The sequence below is a fragment of the Ammospiza nelsoni genome, chromosome 16, assembly GCF_027579445.1.
Source record: "Ammospiza nelsoni isolate bAmmNel1 chromosome 16, bAmmNel1.pri, whole genome shotgun sequence".
Taxonomy (NCBI): domain Eukaryota; kingdom Metazoa; phylum Chordata; class Aves; order Passeriformes; family Passerellidae; genus Ammospiza; species Ammospiza nelsoni.
Genome location: NC_080648.1, coordinates 16,128,447 through 16,147,666, shown reverse-complemented (window position 1 = coordinate 16,147,666; position 19,220 = coordinate 16,128,447). Strand labels below are relative to the sequence as shown.

Below are 19,220 nucleotides of genomic sequence, written 5' to 3'. Positions count from 1 at the left end.
TGGGTAACCAGGGAACAGTTGCCATGGGAGCGGGCCGAGGAGGAGTTCTCACACTCAGAGGGGGCATCTTGGGGTAAAATCCAGGCATTTGCTGCAGCCGTGGAAGGAAGGAAGGAAGGCAGGCAGGGGGGTGGGAATGCTTGGGATTGCTGTTCCCAACGCACCAGGCAGGATGCTGATGCTGCCCTCCTGGCACAGCCTGGGTCATGGCACCCTGGCACCAAGGTCCTGGGGCCACCAGCGTGTTCGTGTGTCTGTCACATGTTCAGGGTGGCTCTGGGGCAGAGCTGAAGTGTGAACAGAGCTGTGGCGAGCCCTGAGCAGGACAGGGAAGTGGCTCTGCATCTTTCCACCTGCCCAGTGGTGCTCCAGCACTTGGGGGGTGTCTCATCCCCATCCCTGTCCTTGATGGGTGTAGCAGCACGCCGGTGAGGGGATGCTGGTGTGTGTCCAGAGCTGGAGTGGGTGCATCTGGACCCTGTGGACACAGGAGAGCTGTGAGGGTCCTGAGCACTGCCCCGCGCTGTGGGGCTGTGGCAGCAGCTCCGCACACCATTTTCAGGGGTGAAGGATGCTCTCAGCTGTTGCCTGGGCAACGGCTCCTCCTCCAGCCCACCATGTGGCTCGGGGAGCGCTCCCCCGCCTGCCTCCCCCCGCTGCCGAGGGGAGAAGGGAAAGGGGAAGGGGAAGGCAGCTCCCGGCCCCCGGCGCTGGCGGGGCCGGAGGCCCGGCTCCCTTCGCCCGCCCCTGCCCTGCCCTGAGGATGCTCGTGGGCCCCGCCGTGCCCCCCGTCCCTGCGGTCCCCATGCCTGAAGGGACCACCCCGGCCCCCCCGTATGGCCGCAGCCCCCTGCCCGCCCTGGATGCTGCTGGGGCACCCGCACAAGCACCGAGCCGGCAGAGCCCGGCTGCCGTGGCCGCGCTGTGAGGTCGGATCGCAGGAGCTGAGTTCCAGCAAGGTGAGTCGGGGCCAGAGCCGAGGGGCCGGGGGACGCTGCGGCCCTGCTGCGGGCGGGGCGCTCGGGCCGAGCCGGACACCGGAGCCGCCGTGCCCAGCTGCGGTGGAGAGGGCTGCCAGCGCCCGGAGTGCCCGGGTCACCCTGGCCGGGATGGAGGAAATCCTTGCGGGCGGCCCCCGGCGGAACAATGCGCCGTGTGTGCCGCCGCAGCGGGCGCCTGCCACCCTGCCCACGGGAGGAAACGGCGCCGGGGTCACGGCCTGCAGGGGCACCCACACCCATCACCCACCCGCAGCTGGCACATCTCCCCCAAAACCGCTCTGCCTCGCTCCTGGCACGGCCCAGGGCACAGCGAAGGGACGGCGGGACTCGACCCCAAGTTCGGTGCAGCCCGAAGGAGCCAGAGCGGTGTCCCATGGGGGCCACGACCACCGGCCGCAGTTACAGCAGAGAAGAGCTGTGACAAACACCCGATGGCAGTGCCTGGGGGAGCCCTAGCTCAGGGACAATTGCCAGTCCAGGCTGACGAGGGGTCTGCCTGGGGGTATGGCACCCAAGGGTGCGGGGTGACCCCAGGACACCCAGTGCCATTTCGGTCCCTCGCTGTTCTGGGGCCAGGCTGGCGCCGCTGCCCTGCAGAGCCCCGAGTGTCACTGCAGTGCCCAGCTGGGCTGTGCAGGGGCCGTTCAGCTCTTGCCAGCAGCCGTGCTGCCCTCCCCTGCCTGTGGCCCTGCTGTGCTGGCCGTCACCCCGGGAGCACGCCATTGTCACCCCTTGAGGAGGCTGGGGATGGCACTGCGGAAACGGGTGGCAGCACCTCCAGGGCACCTCCAGGGCGAGTGCAGGGCCACCGACCGTGGGAGCCCGTGGCACCACCCCAGCGGGCATCGCAGGGCCCTCACCCCGCCCGGACCGGGAGCCGCTACCCGGGAATCCCCGGCCCGCGCCCGGTGGGGCTCCCGCGGCCACCCCCGGGGATGCCCCGGCCCTCTCGGCACCGGGATCCCGCCGCCGTTCCCCCGGGGCCGGAGCGGGGGGATTCCCTTGGCAGTACGGGAGCCCAGCCGGTGGCCCCCGAGCGGCGGCGGGTCCCGGGGCGGGGGGTGCGGGGAGCCCGCGGATCCCTCCCCGAGCCGAGGGCGGGGCGGAGCGGCGGGGCGGGAGCCCGGGCGGGCGGGGCGGCGCGCGGCGGCGGCGCGGGAGCGCTCACCGGAGACAAAGGCAGCGCCGGGAGGCGGCGGCGGCGCCGCGCACCGGGCGCGCACCGGGCCCCCTCCCCCGCCGCCCGATGGAGCCGCCGCCCGCCGCCTGAGCCACGTGCGCCGCCGCCGCCGGTAACGGGAGCCGCGGAGGGAGCGGGCGCGGCGCCTCCGCCTGTTGCGCGGTGCGGGGGCAGCGGGGCCGGGGCGGGGGCGCGCGGGGCCGTCGCCACCGGGGGCCGCGGCGGGGGCGCGCGGCGCGTACCGGGGCGCGCCTCTCCGGTCCGGCCCCGGCGGGCGCGCGCCCCGGGGGAGGAGGAGGATGATGAGGATGAGGAAGGGGTGCCGCGCCCCGCGCGGGGAGCGGGGAGGTTCCCCGCCGGGGTGTCACCCTCTCCGCGGAGGCAGCGGGCAGCGATGCGGCGCGGGCAGCGGGGCCCAGGCCGCGGCCGGGGGCAGCGGGGCGGCCCGGGGCTACCGGCGGGGCCCGGCTCGGCGGCCGCTCCGCTCTCCGCCCGGCGTGAGTGTCTCCAGCCCGGCCCCGCTCCTCCCCCAGCCCGCACGTCCTCGGCAGCCCCGCTCCCCCCGCACGCCCCAGCTGCGAACGCCCCCGGTCCGCGGCGCCGCCAGCCCGCCCTGCACCGCTTCCCGGTGTTCCCCGGCCGTCATCCCGGGGCTCGACCCGCGGTCCTTCCCGCACGGTACCTCTCCTCCCCGGGGATGCCCGGGCTGCCGGCGCGGAGCCTGTTGCAGCCGATGTGGCGAGCGCTGCTCGAGCCGAGCTGGCCCCAGCCAGGGCACCCCCTCCCCACAGCCCCACATCCCGGCGCTGCCTCAGCCCACGCGTTTGTCTGCTTGATGGAGCAGCCCCCGCTGCCCGCCGGAGCGCGGTCAGGGCCCCCGGCTCCTTCCTTCCCCATCGTTTCTTCCTTCCGCCGGGCTCGGCCCTCCGGCCCCGCCGGCACCCTCAGCCTCGGTGGCCCTGCCGTGATCCCTGGCCGGCAGCGCGGCCCTGCGGGGTGATGGATGGAGCTGCCCACGCCCCTTCGCCCTGCTCCGAGGGAGCGGTGGTGTCACCGTGATCACCCAGCCCTGGACGCTCCTCCAGGCTCACCCTCCTCCCTGCAGCCGAGCCCGTTTTCTCCCACACCCCGATAATGAGAATCCTGACGGGCGCTTATGTGCCTGCCTGTGAGCACCCATGGGTGCTGCTCGCCGCTCGCTGAGGAGCAGACCTGCCCCTGGCCAACACCCTGGACATTTGATGCTTGGCTGGATGTGAGCGAGCTGTCACCCTGCCTAAAGGGCAAAGGTGATGGTTCCCATCGCCACCACGCCTGGCCCTGCATTGCTGTGTTGGGGTGCCGCCATCCCCAGTGCCTGCGAGGCCAGCGATGGCTTCGGTGCACGTGTTCCTGCCAGCGCCACGTGCCGCAGGCACCCGGCACCGCTGCTCGTCCCTCCTGCTCCCCAGGGCACCACCATGTGTGCCAGCACAGGGATGAGCTGCCTGGCTCAGCAGCAATCTAGGGTGCACCGGGTGGGCAGGAGAAGGGGATCCATGGTGGCCCCCCTGAAGCAGTAATTCACCCGTGATCTTCAGATCATGATCTTCAGATGATGCTGTGGTACCACAGCATCCGTCTCCCACCCCAGGGTGCCCAGCAGTGCCGTGGGTGATTCTGGGGGTTTGCTTCCATGGGGGTGATGGATGGCGGGGGGTGCACGGGGTGCCAGGCACGGTTCCCCCTGGCTGCGGGCGCTGCGGCGCATGTGGAGCGAGTCACCATGGGAACAGGGCGTCCACGTTTCCGTGTCGCTCACGCTCGCGTCTGTCTCGTTGCAGGGCCCCCACCCCGGCGGTCCCCCCCCAGCGATGGGCAGCGGGACCCCGGCAGCCCCGTCCCCCCGCCGCCCGCCCCGCCGGCCCCCCGCCCCGCCGCCCGCCCGGCGCACCCAGGCCTGACCCGCCCGCTCCGGCCCCCCCCAGCTCCATGGCGAGGACGGACCCCTGACGGCAGGCTCGCCCGCGGGCCACAGGAGACGGCGCCGGGCACGGCCCGGGGAGATGCCCTCGGCGGCCCTGACAGCTTCGGGTCCTCCCTGACCCTGCCGCCGCCCTGAGCATCCCGTCCCCCATCCCGAGGGCAGGGAGAGAGGCGGGGGCCTTCCCCCCGGGGCCGGCTGCCAAGATGGTGATGTCCCAGGGCACCTACACCTTCCTCACCTGCTTCGCGGGCTTCTGGCTCATCTGGGGCCTCATCGTGCTGCTGTGCTGCTTCTGCAGCTACCTGCGGCGGCGGGTGAAGCGGCAGCAGGAGGAGCGGCTGCGGGAGCAGAGCCTGCGCGCGCTGGAGATGGAGCCGCTGCACTACGAGGGTTACGGGGGCAGCCCCCCCGGCATCGCCATTCCCCACCGCCTCCGCCTCGAGCCCCACCATCACCATCACCACCCCCACCACATCCCGCCCCCCCGGCCCTGGAGCTGCCGGCACGGTAAGGAGCAGGGAGGGGCTCTCGCATCCCCGGAGCACGGGCCTCCCCCGGTGTTGGGGGGGATACGACGCGAGAGCCGGGGCGCAGCGCTGACGGCAGCAGGGGTCCGGGGGGGGCTTTGCCTTGCAGAGTCAGACCTGTCAAAGCCGCCGTGCTATGAGGAGGCGCTGCTGATGGCGGAGCCCCCCCCGCCATACAGCGAGGTGCTGATGGACACGCGGGGGCTCTACCGCAAAATCAACGCCCCTTTCCTGAGCCATGAGCGGCTGGAGAAGCAGGAGCAGCCTCCCAGCTACAAACCCCTTTTCCTGGACGCCGGCTACGGGTCAGCGCTGCACCTGCCCCGCTCGGCCAGCCCCGGCCCTGCCTGCCCGGACCTCTACCTGCAGCAGGAATGCTCCCCACGCATGTTTCCCAGCTGGACGGACTCGGAGCTCAGCAGCAGGGACACCTACGAGACGGGACCCTGGCACCTGCCGGTCTCCATGCCCCTCTTCGGCAGGACTACCGCTGTCTAACGGCGGCCGCGGGGGATGCCCGGACCTTGCCGTGCGCCTGGGGGGCGGGGGGGTCTCGGTTGCTCGTGTCACCCCAGGGACACCCGCCCCGGCGCGGGCCATCGCCGCCGGCGCGGAAGGGGCTGGTTCCCCGTCTGGCCCCCGCCGGCCCCCCCATGGCCGGGGGCGCTGGGGACCCGGACTCTGCTCTTGTTTCTTAAATTTTTTGTTTGTTACAGTTTGAGAATAAAAGTTTGTGGCTCGGGTTTGCCTCCTGGCGGGCTGGCATGGTGGGACCGCCCCCTCCCCAACCAAGGCAGCCGTAGCCCCCCCCCCCCCCCAGCCCCATTCCCAGCCCTCCGTGCCGCCCCAGCAGGCTGCAGCCCCCGTGGGAGACGCTTTATTTATTAACAGACATGAGCACACCGCCGGTACAGAACTTGTGCTTTCCAAAAAGTTTCCGGGGGGAATGGGGGGAGAGGGGCCAAGCAGGGGCCAAGCAGGGGAGGACGGGGCTCCCAGCAAAGAAGGAGTGGGGAAGGGGTAAAAGCCCCCACATCAGCTCCCTGCCGGGGTTTGGGGTGGGGGGGACGCCGCTGGCCGCAGCCTTGCCTCGCTCGGGTCACTTTATTGCCATATTCATTTATTATTATTATTATTTCTTTTTTTTTTTTTTTTTTCCTTGAACTCGTGCAAAGTACTGGGGGGGCTCCCGGGGGGGGCACGAAGAGAACGAGGACCCTGTCCCACAGCCGGGCAGGGGATGCGAGCGTGTGTCGTCCCCCCCAAAAGGGGCGCTGGGGGGGTATCGGGGGGGGGCTGCTAAGGGAGGGCTGGGGGGCTGACACGGCTCCTACCGACAACTTAAAAAAGAGAGGAGGACAAGGGGGGGCTGTAAAAGGCGCCCCGGGGCGGGGCTGCAGCGGGGCGGCCGCCACCTGGAGGCCTCATCCTGCGGGGCCCCGAGGGGTGAGGGGGGCCCGGCCCCCGGCTGCAGCCCCCCCGTGCCCCGCCGGGCCGGGCTGCCCGTGCCGGCAGCGGGGCCCCGCCTTACAGGGCCCCCCCAAAGCTCTCCTCCTCCTCGGGCAGAGGGTCTGCGTCCCAGCACGTGATGTCGATCTCTGCAGGACAGCGAGAGGGGTCAGCACGGCTCGGGGCGCCCCAGAGAGGGACAGGCGCCCCCTCCTCGCTGCCCTCACTCACCTGGGGGCTTGTTGTAGAAGACGGGCTGGGGGGCTTTGGCCGACAGCTCCTCGGTGGGGGGCACCTCCTCCTCCTGGGACTGGCTGAAGTAGCCCTCGCTGGCCTGGGGGGGTGGGGGCAGGTTGTCAGGACCCCCCCAGCCCCCATCACCCCCTGAGCTCTCCCCACAAGTGATGCTCACCTGCTCCCCACGGCCCGGTGTCCCATCCTTGGGGGCCATCTCCCCATTGGTGATGGGGGGCGTCTCTCGGCCCGGGGTGTCCTCTTGGGTGTCTTCCTGGGGCGTGTGCTGGCAGCCCAGATCCTGGGACTGGGGCTCCCCCTCGCCAGCTGCCTCTTCCTCATCCTCCTCCTCCTGCTCCGCGTCGCAGAAGGTGGCAGGGGGCTCGGGCAGCTCGTCCAGGCTCAGCAAGGTCCCCTCCTCGGGCAGCATGGCCGGGGGTGTCTCGGGGACGGGGGCAGCAGGCAGGGGCCAGGCAGCTGGGGGAGCCACCCCGTCGCTGTCGCTCTGCCACAGGTCGATGAGGCTCTCGGGGTTGGGGGCTTCGGGGGCTTCCCCAGTTTGGGGCTCGTCAGCCACGGGTGGCAGGGAGGGCTCGGTGGGCTCCAGGGTCACCAGGTCCCCCAGGGCATCACCCCCCTCTGTCCACACTGGCCTGGGGCTGGGCTCGTCCCCGGGGGGCTCGGTGGCCTTGTCCTCGGGCCCCGGGAAGGGCCAGTGCTGCTCGGGCGTGGCTGGCCCGGGCTCCTGTGCGCTGGGGCTGGGGGACTCTGCAAGGAGGGGACACGAGTCAGTGGGGACAGAAAACCTCGTCCAGGGCTGGGGGTCACCCGGGGACAGGGATGCAGCTCAGGGGGATTTGGAGTCCTTTGGACTGGGCACAGTACGGGGAATGCTGCAGGGATGGGTGGGGTTGGCTGGGCAGGGAGGGGATTGTGGCGTGCACTGGGGAGTGAGGGGACATGGGGAGGGACAAGGTGATCCCCTGGGGAGTGGCAGGGAGGCAGAAAGGGAGGGAACAGGAGAGGTGCCCTGGGAAGATGCAGAAGGGAAAGTGGGATGCACCAGAGGATGCCAAGGGGCCAGTGGGAACGCAACAGGGACACACAGCGACAGCAGCAGAGCTGGCTGGGGTTTCCTGGGGACGCAGTGGGGCAGAGGGGACATCCAGAGGGATTCAGCAGCCCTGGAAAGGGCATAGGGCAGGACGGCGCAGTTTGGGCAGCATCGCCGTGGGGGACCCAGCAGAGACAGCAGGGCTGCACTGGGGGGTGCAGCAGGGGGAATGCACTGGAAGTGGGGGAATGCATGGTGTGGGGTGCAGCAGAGATGCACTGGCATTAGAGAATGCATTGGAGGCGGTGGGGATACAGCAATGATGGTGGGGCTGCGCTGGGGGATGCAGCAGAGGCGGCGGGGATGCAGCGGGGATGCAGCGGCACGGAGCAGCAGGGACGGCGGGGATGAGCTGGGGGCGCAACAGAGGCAGGCGGGATGCGCCGAGGGAGGCAGATGGGGCAGCACAGATGCACCGAGCCATGCAAGGGCAGCTGCGGGTGCTGCAGTAGGGATGCATCCTTGAGCCATGCAAGGGCAGCTGAGGGGCTGCAGCTTAGCCGAGGGGGCTGCAGCAGGGATGGACTGTGGGACACGGCAAGGGCAGGCGGGATGTGCCAAGGGATGTGGGCAGGACAGCGCGGATGCACTGAGCCATGGATGCACCAAGCCATGGATGCACCGAGCCAGGGATGCACCAGGCCATGGATGCACCAGGCCATGGATGCAGCGAGCCAGGGATGCAGCGAGCCAGGGATGCAGCGAGCCATGGATGCACCAAGCCAGGGATGCACCGAGCCATGGATGCACCGAGCCATGGATGCACCGAGCCAGGGATGCACCGAGCCAGGGATGCACTGAGCCATGGATGCAGCGAGCTAGGGATGCACCAAGCCAGGGATGCAGCGAGCTAGGGATGCACCAAGCCAGGGATGCAGCGAGCCATGCAAGCACGACTGGCGGGGCTGCAGCAGAGCCCAGGGGCTGCAGTGGGGCTGCTCCCGGCAGCCCAGGCAGGGGGGCAGTGCCAGCCCTGCGCCCACCTTTGGGCGTTGCCGGCGTCGGTTCCGCGGGCGCGCGGGGCCCCGGGGGCGAGGCGGCCGGGCTGGGCTCGCAGGGGCTGCAGCCCGCGGCCGAGGCCTTGCGGAAGGCGTCCGACTGGCTGCCTGCAGACAAGGAGATGGGCTGGCGTGGGGGTCTGCCCGCACTGAGGGGGGAACCAGAGCCCCAGCGCTGCTCCTGCCCCTCACGGACCCAGCCGTGCGCTGCAGAGTGCACGTCACGGTGCACATCGCTGTGTACCTGCCACCACCTCGTCCCCTCTGCGTGGTGGGGTGGAGGCTCCTATGGGTGCAGCAAGCACCATGTGCCCTACAGGTGTCCCCACCATCCCCGTGAGTTTCAGCCCCCACATCTGCTGGGCAAGGGGACAGGCAGCCCCACACCTGCCGTGCTGCACACTGGCTCTGCCCACGTGTCACTCAGCTGCGCCCTGGCACAGCTTTTGTGGGCACAGCTCTGTGCCCTGTCAGCTGTGCCTGTGGGGGCACAGCCCTGCAACCACCTGGCCCCTTCTGCCCCATTGGCACAGCCGCATACATTCCTGGGCTCAGCCTTTTCCATTCCACGCTGTTTTGTGGACAATCTTGCAGTCCTGCCCATGGCACAGCTGTTCCATGCCCTTCTGCCCCACTGGCACAGCCTCACATGATCCTGGGCACTGCCTTTTCCACACTGCCTAATGCTGCCCCACGGGCACAGACCTGCTTGGTGCAGGGCAGCAGAGGTGTCCCTTTCCCTTCTGCCCCATCAGCACGTGATTCTGGCACGCTGCCTGACCCTGCCCATGAGCACTGCATGGATACAGGGCACAGCTGTCCTACCCTCTGCCGTTCCATGGGCAGAGCTGCCCTGTGCCCACTCTACTCCATAGGCACAGTGTCTCCCATCCCAGTGTGGACCATCACCTCCCCAGGCACAGCTCTACCCTGTCCCCATCTGCCCCATGGGCACAGCCTGCCCTATGTCCCCCCTCCCAGGGGCACAGGGACCAGCATGGGGTCAGCCCCAGCAGGGGCACGGTCCCCTCGGGGTGCCCATTTCCCTCGGGGTGCCCATTCCCCTGGGGGTGCCCATTCCCCTGGGATGCCTGTTCCCCTGGGGTGCCCGTGCTGCCTCCGCTGCCGCTCCGGTGTGCCGTGGGGTGCGTGGGCTGTGGGGCCCCCGGCTCGACCCCCGGAGCTGCGCCCGGGAGCTCCCAGCTACCTACATGGGAAGAAAGAGGAGAGATTTGGAGTGCGGTGGCAGGAGATATAGGGGAAGGGGGTCCGTGGGGGGGAGGAGGAGGAGGAGGAGGAAGATGGTGGCCCACTGTCAGCTGTCTTTATGAAAGGACAGTGCAGACGACCTGTGAGAGAGAGACAGACAGACAGACGGACGGACGGAGAAAGAGAGAGAGAGAGAGCAAAGAGATGGGTCAGTCCCTGCTCAGCGCGGTCGTGGCGGGGCTGGAGCACCAGGGCACCGGGATGGGAGCACAGCAGGGTGGAAGGCAGCATGGTGGGAGAGTGGCAGGACAAGAGGATGGAAAGGCAGCAGGACAGAAGGACGTGAGGCAGCACTGCCTGGCCAGGTGGGGAGAAAGGCCAGGACACGGCTGTGGGACCAACTATCTGCTCAGCCACAGCACAGCCCCACAGCGTGAACCTGTGCACAACCACGGCACAGCCAGAACACACAGACCGCAGCACGACCCACAGCACTGCCCCATGGCACAGCACCATGGCACAACCCACAGCACATCCCCACGGCACAGCCCACGGCACAACCCATGGTACAACCCATGGCATGGCACACAAGAACACACGGCACAGGCTCCCTCCCAGCACAGCTCATGGCACAGCTCCCCAGCACAGCACCATGACACGGCCCCATGGCTGGAGGCACCCCCAGGACAGACAGTCCTTCCCTGGATGCACAAAAGGAGTCTCAGCGCTGGATCTCACACTGTGCGCAGCCCAGCTGCTCCATGGGGCTCTCCTTGCCAGCTGGCAGCATGCTGAGCACCCTCATCTCCCTCACTCTCTCCTGTCCTTTTTGGCTGTCACCATGGGATGTATTCCCAAGTCGTCCCCAGACCTCCAGTTGCCCACCCGTACACACCAACCACACTTCCAGCTTGGCTGTGGGCACAGTGCTGTGACAGGCGAGTGGACAACACCCAGCAGGGAGCAGGGTGAGCCCTGTTTTGCTGAAGACAAACCTGACATCCAGCCCCTGACAAGCTGCCCCAGCTGCAGGGGCCACGTGAGGTGCAGTGGCAGTGGCGGTGATGGTGGCAGTGATGGTGGCACAGCAGAGCAGGATGTCCCCTGCCATCCTCATACCCTTGGCACCCAGAACCACAGTGCCAGTGATGGCAGAGGGTACACCCCCTCCCCACATTGCATCCCTGGTCTTTCCATATCCCACTGCAATCTGAGCTGTTGCAGTTCACTCACCTGTGCCCTGGTGTCCTGGTGCCCACCCCTGCGCCCACAGCCCCCCACAGCCCCTCACCTGTCCTGTGGCTGCCTGGTGACACAGCATCACTGCTGCCTGATGCCACCCGCTCCTGCTGCTTGAAGAACTCCCGGGGGTTGTCAGGCCGCTGAGCGATGATGGCAGCAGCCTCCTGTGGGGACAGGGGAGGCTGAGCCCCATTGCTCCGGGGCTGTGGGGCTGTGGGACCACCCTCCCTGCATCCCACAGCTTCATTCATTCCCATCTAGCTGTGGGCACTGCTGAATGGGGAGGGAGGACAGCACCGGGCACGGCCATCGCCACACTCACCTCCACCTCTGACTCCGATTTCCGAAACTGCTGCCTGTCGTCCTCGTCTTGCTGGTCCCCCTGGGAAGAGACACAGCATCACCTCCCAGCCTGGGCACCCAGCTGGGGAAAGCCCTTCCCTGGGGTAATGCCAGTGGCAGCCCTGCCCCTGATCCTGGCACCGGGGGCACTCACAAAGATGGACTGCTCCTTCAGGCGCTGCCGGGCCTCCTCCGCCTCCAAGCTCTGCTGCTTCCTCCTGCAACGGGGAAACGGGAGAGGCGCTGGGCATCGGCTCCTGCCAGCCCCTGTCCCAACCCCAGCCTGTGAGGGACACCCATGTGCCCAGCCAGCCACTCACAGCACAGCAGCCATCCTGTGCCCACATCCCACCCGATCCCAGGTGTGCAGCCATCCCGTACCACATCCTCCTACCTGACCCTAGCTGTGCAGCCATCCCATACCACATCCCACCCAATCCCAGATGTGCAGCCATCCTGTACCACATCCCACCCAACCCCAGCTGTGCATCCACCCCATACCCACATCCCACCCGCCCCCAGCCGTGCCTGTGCTCCTCGATCTGCTCCTCGCGCTCCCGGTAGCGCCGTTCCCGCTCCTCCTGCTCCAGCCGCTCCTGCTCCATCCGCTCCTGCTCGAACCGCAGCCGGGCATCCAGGGCCTTTTTCCTCTCCTCCTCCTTACGCAATTCCTCCTCTTTCTGGTGTGGGGGATCAATGAGGGGGCTGCCCATCAGCAGCTCACCCCTCTCCCTGGGGTGTCCCTCCGTACCCACCTTTGCCTGCTCCCAGAACTGCTCCCGGTTGAGCCGCTTCATCTCCACGGTGGCGTCGGTTTTCTGGTAAGTGGTGCCCTGGATGGAGGAGAGGCGAGGGGATGGAGGGGCTGGGATCAGTGATGGGGATAACAGTAAAGGGGAACATGGGGCTGTGGCACACAGGAGCCCTGGGCAGGAGGGACGCCCCAGCCCCAGCAGCATCCCCAGCGCTGCCGTGGGGACGTTACCACGGGCTCGGCGTTCTCGTCCTCGCGCAGCCGCAGGCGGTGCAGCACCGGGCTGGAGACACGGGCCAGCCCGTTGGAGAGACGCTGCCCGATGGCCCCGGGGTCAATGTCCTCCACGCTGCTGGCATTGACTATGACATCGACACCCTGGGGGGTGCAAGCAGCCATCAGGGTTCAGCATCAGTGCCCTGGCAACATCTTCCCCCTCCCCAGCGTCACCCACCTGGAAGAACTCGGCGATCTTGGCTACGTGGCTGGCGCAGGCGCATTTGCGGGCGTCCGGCACGTCCTCACCCACCTGTGGCAGCCAGGGAGGGACTGAGCTGAGAGGAGCAGCAGGGTGATCCCCACCCCACTGACCTCAGCAGGGCAGCAGGACCGTGGGGCACCCACAGCCCCTGGGCACTGCCAGCTCCCTCACACCCAGCCATGTCCCTGTGGGCACAGCACAGCCCCCCTCAGCAGGGTCCCCAGACTCACCCAGTTGACGAGGACATATTTGGGGAGCACGGCCTGCGGGTCCTTGACGCTGCAGAAGCCATACATCACCTTCTGGATCTCAAAGTGGCCAGAAAGCTCCAGCAAACCTCCACCTGGCACAGCACCATCAGCCCACGTGCACCCAGCACCAGGAACAGGTGACGGGGAAAACACCAGCACAGGTGAGCGCTGGCAGAGGGGACAGAGGACCTTACCTCCTGATGCTGCCAGCTTCAGGTCATCAGAGCCATCCTCATATGTGTAGAGGGCCCTGGGGAGACACCATGGGTGAGCCAAAGCCAGGAGGAGTGTGGGGCAGCCCCCAGCCTCCCCATCCTGCTTACATTGAGGTCAGAGTATGTGCTGGGACATGGTTGCTTGTCCCAAAACCAGCACACAGCCACAGCAACCCTTGTCCATCATCAGCACCAAGAGCCAGACTGCCAGGCAAGGCAGACAGGATGTGGGGCAGGGCCTATTCCCCAGCCCTTGGTGGCAGCTGTGGGGAAGGGTCCCAGGTTTGGGGACAGAAAGTCACTTGGGCACAGGGCCCCACTGACTGCTGTGCTGCAAGCCAACACAGTCCCACAGCAACTTGCTCGCCCATCCCTGTCCCCTCACGACCCTTCCAGCTACTGACCAGGTTTGGGGACAACCCTGTGCCCCAGTAAGGACCCAGGCCCACTCACGTGCCCGGCTGCGTGAGCCACCAGCCCAGCAGGCACCAGGCTGGGGGAGGACGCCGGAGCACCAGCAGCAGCAAATCAATGAGCCGCCAGAGTGTGATGGGGCCGTCATGGAGACTGTTCCTTGGAAACCATTCCCAGCTGATGGGAAACCCCCTGTCGCTCCCAGCGTGCCCTGGCCAGCCCCTCTGGGGGCTCCGCGGGGACCCCCAGCAGCCAGCACCTCCCCAGAGGCACACAGCCAGCCACGGAGGGGGGACCACGCATGCCAAATTGGTCCAGGGCGGGTGGGCGAGGGGATGGATGTCGCTAGGCAACCAGCATCCTCCGTCACCATGGCAACCCCCCCATCCCAGCTGGGATGCAGCTCGCCCCGATGACGAGGTGATTAGTGGAGGGGAGCGGGGGAGGCAGGCAGGCAGCGGGGACCTGCGGGGCCTGGCAGGCACCCAACCCTGCCCGCCACCGTCACGCGCTGCGCCCGGAGCGCCGGGGCCGCCCGTGCTGGATCCCCACGGCCCCGCTCGCCGCGGGTGGGCGGCTCTGCCCAGCAGCTCTCGGCTGCTGCTGCCCGCACGGCGCTTCCCAGAGCCCCAAATCCCCGCTGAGCCGAGCAAAGCCCTCCTCGCTCCAGCCTGCAGCTTCAATCCACAGCCCGGGGAACAGGAATTGAGGGTCCCTGCGGGCAGAGCCGCCCCCTAAACAGGGCCTGGATGGAGCTAAAAAGCAAAGGGAAGGCAGGCAGGTGCCTAAGAGAGAGAGGGCCTCCCTCTGCCTCCCCGAGCCCCTGGCAGGGAGCCGCAGATAATTGCACCAACAAGATTGACTTTAATCCGCACATCCCGATCCCGCTAATCGGCCGCCCCAGCCGGCGCCAACTTCCAGGCCTGGAACAGCTGCAAAGTGCTGCCTGAGATGGCTGTGACAGGGAAGGGTGGCAAATGCAGCCCCTGAGCCCCCCGGAACGGGGGAGGACGGCAGCAGTTTGGGGGAGCCCAGGGCAGCAAGCAGGGAGCTGGCAGGGTGGGATGCAGCTGGCAGCAGGCAGGAGAAAAGAAGTAGGGCAAAGCCACAGCATCAGTGCCTGGGGAGCCCTGTGGGTGCTGGGGGCACCCACTGTCTGCTTTTCCTCCCCAGAACACGGCCATGCCCGGTGGTATCTGGGCACAAGGCTGCTGCTAGGTGCTCCCAGGGCAGATGGGGCTTGCTGTGGACACAGCTCAGCAGCACAGCCTGACTCCATGCCAGGATGGAGGTTTCCATTCCAGGAGACAGGGAAGCCGTGCTGGGGCCAGCAGCGTCCCCAGGGGTGCTCCCAGGGACCCAGAGCCCAACAGCAGCACCACAACCCCTGGCAGTGGGGACCAGCTGTGTCACAGCGGGTGCTGTCAGCATCACGCATTGCTTACCTCACTTCCATGGGTTTTAATCCCTCCACCCAAACCATTCAGCCCTTTCCCACCCCCGGGCTCCAGGTATGTGGGTCACCCGTGGGTGGAGATGCCCCGTGCAGCCCGGGGGGGGCTCCCTGCAGCCGGGGGGCTCCACCGAGGATCCCTCATCACCCCAGCCACAGAGCCCTCAGCCCAGTGCCCTGGCGTGGCCCCGCTGCTCACCGGAGCAGGCGGAGCAGCGTCCCCGGGTGCCAGAGCGGGGCTCCCGCGGCAGCCCACCCCCCATGCCAGGCCAGGGAGGGGTCACATCGCCCCAGCCTCCCGCCCCAGCCCCGGCACATGTGTTTCCAATGTGGCTGGGAGCTCCAGGGAGTCGGCGTGCTCAGAAAGCAGCACCGAATTCCTTTCCGATCGAGTAATGGGCCCCAGCAGCCTTAGCGGGGCCGGGCAGGGGGAGGGGATGCTCGGACCCTCCAAGACCGGGCTGGAGCAGGGGAAATCCCAGACTAAACAGAGGGATCCCGTCCGGACATGAGCGCGGCATTCCCCGGTTCCGGCCCAGGGCCAGGCTCTGGCACAGTGTCCTCCCTAGGTCGGCCAGGCCGGGCCCTCCTCCCCGTGGCACTGTCCCCATCACCTTGCAGCCCCAGCAGCATCACCCCTCGTCCCGCACCCCGCAGCGGGGAGGCTGCTCCCGCAGGCACTGAGTGCCAGGCGCTCCGGTGACAATGGGGCACCGGCTGGGCACGGTGGAGCAGCTGGGGACGATGGAGCAAAGTCAGCCCCACGGGTAGGATTGGCAGGGGATCGCTGCCCGGCCGGGATCAGCGTTGGAGGTGTGCGTGGGGGAGCCGCCACCGGCACTCGCCTTCCCGGGAACCGATTCTGCTGCTCTCAGCAGCTTTGGCAGGGACGGCTCCTTTGCAGCGGATGCCGGGAAGCGAGATGTACCCGGGGCTGACAGCTGCCGCCTGGCCGGCAGCGCACACGGCGCCTGCCCACAGCGCCCCTGGGCTGACAGCGGGACTGTGGGGCCCTCCGGAGACCCCAGGGACTGGCGGGGACCTGCACCTGCCCGGGCCCACACAGCCCTGTCCTGAGAGCAGGGACCTGGTTAGAGATAGACGCGTGACGGGCTGGGCTGTGGGTGCAGCCCAGCTGGGAGGTGGGAGTCCCCGGATGGGTGGTGGGTGTATCCCGGAGGGGCGGCGGATGCCCTGACTGGGTGGTGGGCGCACAGAGCTCCCCTCCGTCCGCCCCCCACCAAAAGCATCATGCACAGCATGCACCCAGCCCTGCCCAGCGCCCCGGCTGTGCCCAGCGCGATGCGCCCCGGCGCGCCGGTAGCGCTCCCACCCAGCACAGAGGCGCCCTGGAGGGCAGGGAGGGGATGGCGGGGCAGATGGTCCCCGCCAGCCTCCGGCACCCGGCTGGGCTGGGAGAGGCGGCTGGGCTGGCAGCGGGTGATGCTCCCTGCAGCGGGCCCGGATCCGGCCGGCCTCGACACCGGGTGCCCCGCAGCGGGGCGCGGGCAGCGCGAGAAGCCGGGGATCCCAGCGGGGAGCGCCGCTCCCCTCCCCGGCTCAACAGCAACCCCGGCCCGGCCCGGCAATCCCGGGCCGACACCACGACCCCCCGGGATGTGGCAGCCCCGGAGCTTGGGGGAATCGGAGGGTAGCGGGAGCGGCGGGAGATGCTCGGTGCCCCCGCGGCTTCAGGCCTCGCTCCGCCGGGCAGAGGGACCGCCCGCTGCCGGGGTACCGGCGGAGCCGGTCGGGAGCAGCACCGGCCGGGAGCGGGGCCGTGCTGCGGGGCCCCGATCCCCTCCCCATCCCCCGTTCCCCGGGCGCCCCTGCCCGCGGCTCCTGCTCCAGACAATGGCGAGGACCCGGTGCCGGGCCCAGCACCGGGGAGCCCCACGGGGCGGGCCCTCCCCGCCGTGCGCGAATTGCCCCGCTCCCCGCTCTCGCTGCCCGGCCGGGGTCGGACCGGGCCGTGCCGGGAGTCCCGGCGCTCGCACGTGCCGGCCCGGCGCAGACAAAGCGGGGACCGCGCCCCGGCCCGGTGCGGCGGGCAGGTGCGGGCACCGGGGGCGGCGAGCCGGGCACACCCCCCGCCGCCCCGCCCGCCTTTGTGTGCCGGGGCTCCCGGGGACGGCGGGGGGCGCAGCTAGGGGAGCGGCCGGTGTTACCGGGCGGCTCCGTGCACAAAGGGCGGCGGCGGCGGCGGGGACAAAGGGGCGGCGGCGGCGGGCGCGCTCACCAGTCGGTGGGGCTGTCCTCGCCGATCACGTCCTGGTAGGAGGCGAGCAGCTCCAGGCGGTGCGCCGCGAAGCCGACGCCAGCCATGGCGGGGCCGGGATGCTGCCGGGGGACCGGAGGGACCGGCCGCCTGCCCGCCTCCGAGACACTGCCGCAGCGGCCGGGCGGAGGGGCGAGCGGCGGGGAGGCTCCGCCCGCCGCCGCGCCCGGTCCTAGCGCCGCGAACGGCGGCCCCCCCTCCCCTCCCCTCCGCCCCCCCGCCCGGCCCCCGCCCCCGCCGCGCCCCCGGGGCGCCCCCAGGGCATCCCGCCGGCCGCGCCGCCCGGCCCGGGCCGGGACCCCGGGGGTGCGGGCAGCAGCATCACCCCCGCCCCGCCGCCCCCGCGCACGGCTCGCCCCCGGGATCCCGCAGCCCGGGCTCCGCTCTGCCCCCGCAGCACCGCGCCCCGGGCCAGCCCCCGCCCCAGGGACACCGAACCCCGGCTCGGCTCCTCCCGGGAACCTGCACGCCGGGGGATTTCGCATCCCGGGCTCTCCTCCGCCCTGGGGTCCCCGCATCCTGTGCTGCCCCTCCTGGGAACTTGCACTCTGGATACCCTCCTGCTGGGTGGTCCTCTCCGTTCCCATATTCTCCCCTTTCCCATGTCCTCTACACCCAGAGGACGTGGCACACCTGGCTTCTGTGCCCTCCGCTACCACACCGGGCCCCCGTGTCCAAGGTTTCCTCTCCAAGGACACGGACACCGCAGGCTTTGCCCTACACACCCTGCCATGCCCTCGCTGCTTGCACAAGGGCTCGGTGGACAGAGCCTCTTTGGGGCCTCTTTGCTGCCCATCTGCTCCTCTATCCCCACCACTCCCAAGCCCCCCGGTCCTTTCAGAGCACCTTTTCCAGGAGTTTTGTCTCAGTGTGAGCCCACAGCTGGTTTTGCACTGACCCGCGCAGGGCTCTGCAGGGGCTCCCAGCCACGTCCTGCAGCGATTCCCTGTCCCCAGCACTGTCCCCAGCCCGGACCAGCCCCGCGCTGGAGGGGTCTCTGTGCCAGAGCAGCAATGGAGAGCGCGCAGGGCCTGATTCCTGCAGGATGGGGATATTGGTGGAGTGGCCCGTCCCAAGACAAGCCCTTCAGGCCCCTGGATGACCCCCGAGGGACACGGGACAGGGGCCGCGGGCCCTGGCGGTGCCGCCCGCTCCCCCCACGCCCTCCTTACACCAGCATTTCCGAGCGAGGCCGGAGCCGGAGCCGCCCTTAGAGGCTCTGAGAGTTTGGGAGCAGCTGTGGAGCAGCTGCCGGGGCCAGCGCGGGGGCTGGGGCCGCGGCAGGCGCCCCACAAGCGGCTCAGATGGCTTTGGGGGTGGATGTGGTGGGACACTGCTCGGGGATGTGGTGGGAGCTCCGAGCCTACCGCCGCCAGGCTTTGTTCTCGGAGCAGCGAGGCTGCAGCCCCTCCCCACGCTCCACCTCCGCAGCCCACCCGAGACCCTCCTTCCGCTGCCTGAGCACAAGCTCCTCACATGGTGCGCAGAGCTGGTGGGCAAGAGATGCCCTTGGCAAGGCTCAGAGGCACCTTGGGTGGTAGAGCCATTGTCAGGATGGCCCAGAGGCAACAGGGAACCAAGCAGAGCCAAGAGCACAGACCTTGCAGCGGCACAGGGGGATGCTTGGCCCTCCCCAGGGCAGAGGCAGGTTGGCTGCAGCACCCTGGCCCTGCTGGACACCTCGGGGCTGATCTGGCAGAACCTGTTCCCAGAGCAGGCTCCGTCCCGCACCACTGCCCGCCCCTGCCCCTTTCCCACCCCCCACTCATGGATTGCTGTCCATCCAAGCCAGGGTTGGATCAGGGGCTGCCCACGTGGGGCCACAGCCGCCTCACCTTCCCCTGTGCTTCCTCTGACCTTGGCTGCCCAGCTGGGACTCACACGGGGCACTCAGCCCTGCTCCTGCCAGCCCTGCCAGGCAGGCACCAGCTGTTTCTGTCCTTTGCTGCACCCGTGTCCTGCTGCTTCTCAGCGTGACCATCCCACTGCTCTCCTGTGCCCCAGCCTGAGCGCCTGGCCCAGCCCCAGCCTGTCTTTATCCCTCGACTTTCCTCACCCCATCTTTGATGTGCTTTTGCACTCCTGGAACTGGCAATGAGAAGACACGGCACC

General features: G+C 69.1%; 2 protein-coding genes across 5 annotated transcripts; one reads left to right on the top strand and one right to left on the bottom strand.

The window, feature by feature from the left end:
* Positions 1–678: 678 nt before the first annotated feature.
* PRR7 (proline rich 7, synaptic) lies at positions 679–5,417 on the top strand. 3 transcript variants are annotated; one of them, XM_059483732.1, is made up of 3 exons: positions 679–959; positions 4,005–4,654; positions 4,784–5,417. In XM_059483732.1, the coding sequence occupies exons 2-3, from the start codon at positions 4,351–4,353 to the stop codon at positions 5,170–5,172; spliced, it is 693 nt and encodes a 230-aa protein (XP_059339715.1). In that variant the 5' UTR covers positions 679–959; positions 4,005–4,350; the 3' UTR covers positions 5,173–5,417. The 3 variants fall into 3 exon arrangements, with proteins under 3 accessions (XP_059339715.1, XP_059339714.1, XP_059339713.1); XM_059483731.1 differs by having other exon boundaries at positions 4,757–5,417; XM_059483730.1 differs by having other exon boundaries at positions 4,005–5,417.
* A 138-nt stretch (positions 5,418–5,555) lies between these two features.
* DBN1 (drebrin 1) lies at positions 5,556–17,277 on the bottom strand. 2 transcript variants are annotated; one of them, XM_059483453.1, is made up of 15 exons: positions 17,070–17,277; positions 12,943–12,998; positions 12,728–12,840; positions 12,471–12,545; positions 12,248–12,394; positions 12,018–12,095; positions 11,791–11,942; positions 11,417–11,480; positions 11,243–11,302; positions 10,970–11,084; positions 9,681–9,818; positions 8,455–8,577; positions 6,536–7,125; positions 6,355–6,457; positions 5,556–6,272 (listed from the first exon to the last, which is right to left on the bottom strand). In XM_059483453.1, exons 1-15 carry the CDS (start codon positions 17,153–17,155, stop codon positions 6,202–6,204), a joined length of 1,971 nt encoding a protein of 656 aa, XP_059339436.1. In that variant the 5' UTR covers positions 17,156–17,277; the 3' UTR covers positions 5,556–6,201. The 2 variants fall into 2 exon arrangements, with proteins under 2 accessions (XP_059339436.1, XP_059339437.1); XM_059483454.1 differs by lacking the exon at positions 9,681–9,818 and having other exon boundaries at positions 17,070–17,216.
* Between the last annotated feature and the right edge of the window lie 1,943 nt (positions 17,278–19,220).